Genomic DNA, 3814 nt, shown 5'->3' on the forward strand with positions numbered 1-3814 from the left:
TCAAAGTCAAGGTACATTGGAGTGAAGTTGCGTAAGAGAGAACAGATTTTATTTCACCTCTCAAAGTATGGGCTAACCAAACTGAGGGAAAGTAAGTACAGGTGCTGAACACAGTTTCACAACTACCTGAAAAAGATAATCAATATAAACTTCGACCAATTAAATCATTTTTGCAGACCATTTGTAAATTCTGTGAAAGGCCCCATGACAGGATGCTGACAGGCTCCTTTTTTTAAAGAGAAAAGAGAGAGATGCATTAAAGTCACGCAGTATAACTAAAGACCTGTTCGATACAAAAAAGAAATCAGCATTTAGTATATTATAGTAGTCCAAACATCTTTCAACTTATTTGTTATACGTTGGCCTTACAGGACTCAGGCAACACATTTTCTAGAGTAGAGTAGTCATAGATTTCATTGTTGCATTGAAACAGTACACAATGTAAAGACACATATACGATCTGCATGTAATAGTGTTCATACAGAGGTCACTGTACCAAGACTTTTACATCTGTTACTAAATTCTCACCACCATGACCAAGTACATTTTTTGTCTTATTTCAGCCACCATGCAGTGTTTCTCTACCGCATGTTGGTCCCACATGAGCCAGGCTGCAGTATCTTAAGAGTAACAATGAGCCTGATGGATTTTCTAAACCAGGGGTAGAAAAATGCATAGATCACAGGGTTGAGACAGGAGTTAAAATAGAAGAGATTTATTACAAAGGCAGCAGTTGAGGCATTGAGCAAGGTGTCCTGGCCTGTGAGTGCAACACAAAAATATGGGCAGATGCACACTAGAAACACAACAACAACAACACCAAGAGTCCTGGCTGCTTTCAGTTCAGATTTTTTAGCAGTTACACTCACTGAACACTTGATAGAGAAAGCTGCAGTATGAGACCGCATGGCACGAGCATGAGACACAGCCACCACAAATACTCTCATGTACAGAACTATGATGACAGTGACAGGACCAATAAAGGATAAAAAAAGATCTGCAAGTCCAACAACGTAGTTAATGACGAATACACACTCTCCAAAGCAGGAATTATACCTGCCTGGTTGTTCCAGGTTATCCTTCAGCAGCAGAGTCTGAAGGAAAGCAGAACATATCCAAGACAGACAAACACAGATCTTAACTCTTTTTTGTGTGACTTTGTTGGGATAATGTAGAGGATCACAAATAGCCACATATCGGTCAACTGATATGAGCACCATGGTTCCTACTGAGGCAGAGGTAATAATATAGTCCAGAACATAATAAAGAATACACATGAGGTCACCGAGCAACCAGCAGCCTTCTATGAGCACAATTTGAAAGAACACGAGGAAGCCCACGAAGAAATCTGAGACAGCCAGAGAGAGGAGGAGGAGGTTGGTGGGTGTGTGGAGCTGCCTGAAGAAATAAGAGAACATGTTTATCATTATGGGTAGTCAATTTATACTATATATATATATTACATTTAGAGATAAAAGCATTGACTGAAACACTAAAACACATTTCCTTTACATTCTGAGATCCGATATTTAGTTTTGTTCCATTAATCATTTCTTGTACAGCTACCAGTTTTATAAATAGATAAAACATTTCAATACTTGAAGTGGGAGATGGAGATGATGACGAGCAGGTTGAGAGTCACAGTGATTAGAGAGATGGAGGTCAGTAAAATATAAGTGAGAATAGATACAGAGTGTGGACGCATGGCCTTCCTGCAGGAGGAGTTGAGGAGTTCTGGAAAGCAAAGTTCGGCTTCTTCAAAGCTTTTCATTGTCAGAAAGAGGAGACAAGATGCTGCTGTGCTCGTCATACAACTGATTAATCCTTCCTCCTCCACATCCCTCCTTGCTCTTTAACTCTGGTGACAAACTTCTCTTAGTGGGAGTGACTTACTGTTTCATCTATCTTCATTGGGTGTTTCCTTGTATTTCACCTCCACCTTCACTGTTAAACTTTTTTTTCTAAACAATTACAATTTCCATCATAATCTGCACATCACAACACAGCCAAATTTTCCTTTTTAGGATAGTTGTGACCAGGACAAGAAGAAGGGAGTTTACAGCTTAGTCACTATTATGCCATGAACCTGGATGAGATAAAGAAGTCGTTGTGGTTTTCACACTACATAACTCACCAGAACCACGTGACATGGCCGTATTCATGCTTAAACACATGTTCAAATATTAACCTGTTTTAAACTCTTAGCTTTGTGCAAGATATGTGAAATTAGTCTGCAATGCCCTGGCGAGCCTCCCGGCTCACATCTTTGAACAGTTCACACATAGCACTCAAGCACCGATGTGAATCTGCTGAGCCAACACAGATTTGTCTCTTACGTTGGGTCTTTGTTGGGGAGCTCCAAAAACAGTTTGTGTGACGGAAATCAGGGCTTAAGTTGTGTAGTGTGGCCTAGGCTGTAGTTTAAAGCCTGGTGTCACATACAGATGCTAACGTGTGCATTGGTATCACATGCTGAGGAACACTGACCAAGTGTCTGTATTTGACAAATTGTGAGAACGGGTTTTCCTGTTTTCGTGATTCTCCTGTAACTTGGTTTTGCCAATGACTCTCCTCTCCAAGCCGTCTGGAGGTTCTGTTTAATTAAAACCTTAAAGCCTGCGGGCAGTCTTCTTGTGTGGTGCCTTCTGTGATTCTGGCCACTTGTTCTATGTCCTGAGCTGCTCCATCTATGTGAGCCAACAGAACCACATCATCTGCAAAGAGCAGAAAAGTAAGGTCAACAAACTGGACACTCTTAACACCGTCTGCACCTTGAGAACCTATCCCTGAAAGTCACAAACAGAATTAGTAACAAGAGACAACACCAGTGGCGGGCCGTCAGGGCCTGCAAAGCCTTCTCTGCTGGCCTAAACAGAATCACAAAGTTATAGCTATTTTATAATTTAATAATTTTTCTTAAATACACTACATGTATCATAATTTATACAAATATTGTTCCCATTATCTTATTTTCTCATTGCACAGCTACTGTGTTCCTCAGTTGCTCTGCTTCCAGTGCAGCTGGTTTTAAGTAGAGCTTTTATCCAATCAGATTTCACCTCTGTGTCTCTGGGTAAGAAGAGAGGCCCCAGGCCTGCAGACTCACAAGTGCCTCCATGTTCAGTTTAAGTGAATGGGGACGATATTGTTGATTGGCATAGTCTTCAACCAATCAGATCTTTAGTTTAACATTCTTTGACGCGCCAGAGCAGCCTGCAGGCCTACAACTACGTCAGCATTAGCAGCAGCGCTGTAGTGAGATTCTGTGCTGTGATTGGTCAGTGGGCGAGCACGTGACTATTTTGAAACAAAATTTACAGCAGAGGCTTAGTCGGAGTAGTAAGACGAGTTCAAATTGAAAGATACATGAAATTATGATATATTTTACTTGGTGTAGATTTTTTTTTTTTTACCTAGCTTTGTTTTTTAACACTCAATGGCTGAAACTGGAAGCTAAACGGATTTGTGAGTTGGGATTTAACTGTGGGATTAAACTCTTCGTCAACAAAGAAAAGAGGATGTGATCAGCATTTGGTAAGTCAACTGGTTTGTTTTTTTACTTCTAACATCTGAATGGCCCTTGAGTGTGTAGCAGAATGCGTGTTGCAGCTGTTGTTTTTCCGTTAAGCTAGTTAGCCTAGCCTCCCAGAACACTTAGGGGGCACAGCTGCTTTTGTTCCGGTTCAGAGGTCACACAGACCGCTGTCTCCTAGTGAGCGCAGAAAACATTATATTTCCTACAATTTAAGCTTCTGCATTTTCCAAATGCACTAGTATTATTCAAACGTATTGTTCGGTTTGTAAGCCTCGTACC

At 40.8% G+C, this 3814-nt stretch overlaps 1 protein-coding gene across 1 annotated transcript; it reads right to left on the bottom strand.

The window, feature by feature from the left end:
• Window positions 1–581: 581 nt before the first annotated feature.
• LOC306704087 (trace amine-associated receptor 13c-like) lies at window positions 582–1810 on the bottom strand (the record flags this gene model as incomplete). Its single annotated transcript, XM_079170298.1, has 2 exons — window positions 582–1398; window positions 1599–1810. The coding sequence occupies 2 exons, from the start codon at window positions 1808–1810 to the stop codon at window positions 582–584; spliced, it is 1029 nt and encodes a 342-aa protein (XP_079026424.1).
• Window positions 1811–3814: the final 2004 nt, after the last annotated feature.

Source organism: Pholis gunnellus (assembly GCF_910591455.1).
Source record: "Pholis gunnellus genome assembly, chromosome: 12".
Classification (NCBI taxonomy): Eukaryota; Metazoa; Chordata; class Actinopteri; order Perciformes; family Pholidae; genus Pholis; species Pholis gunnellus.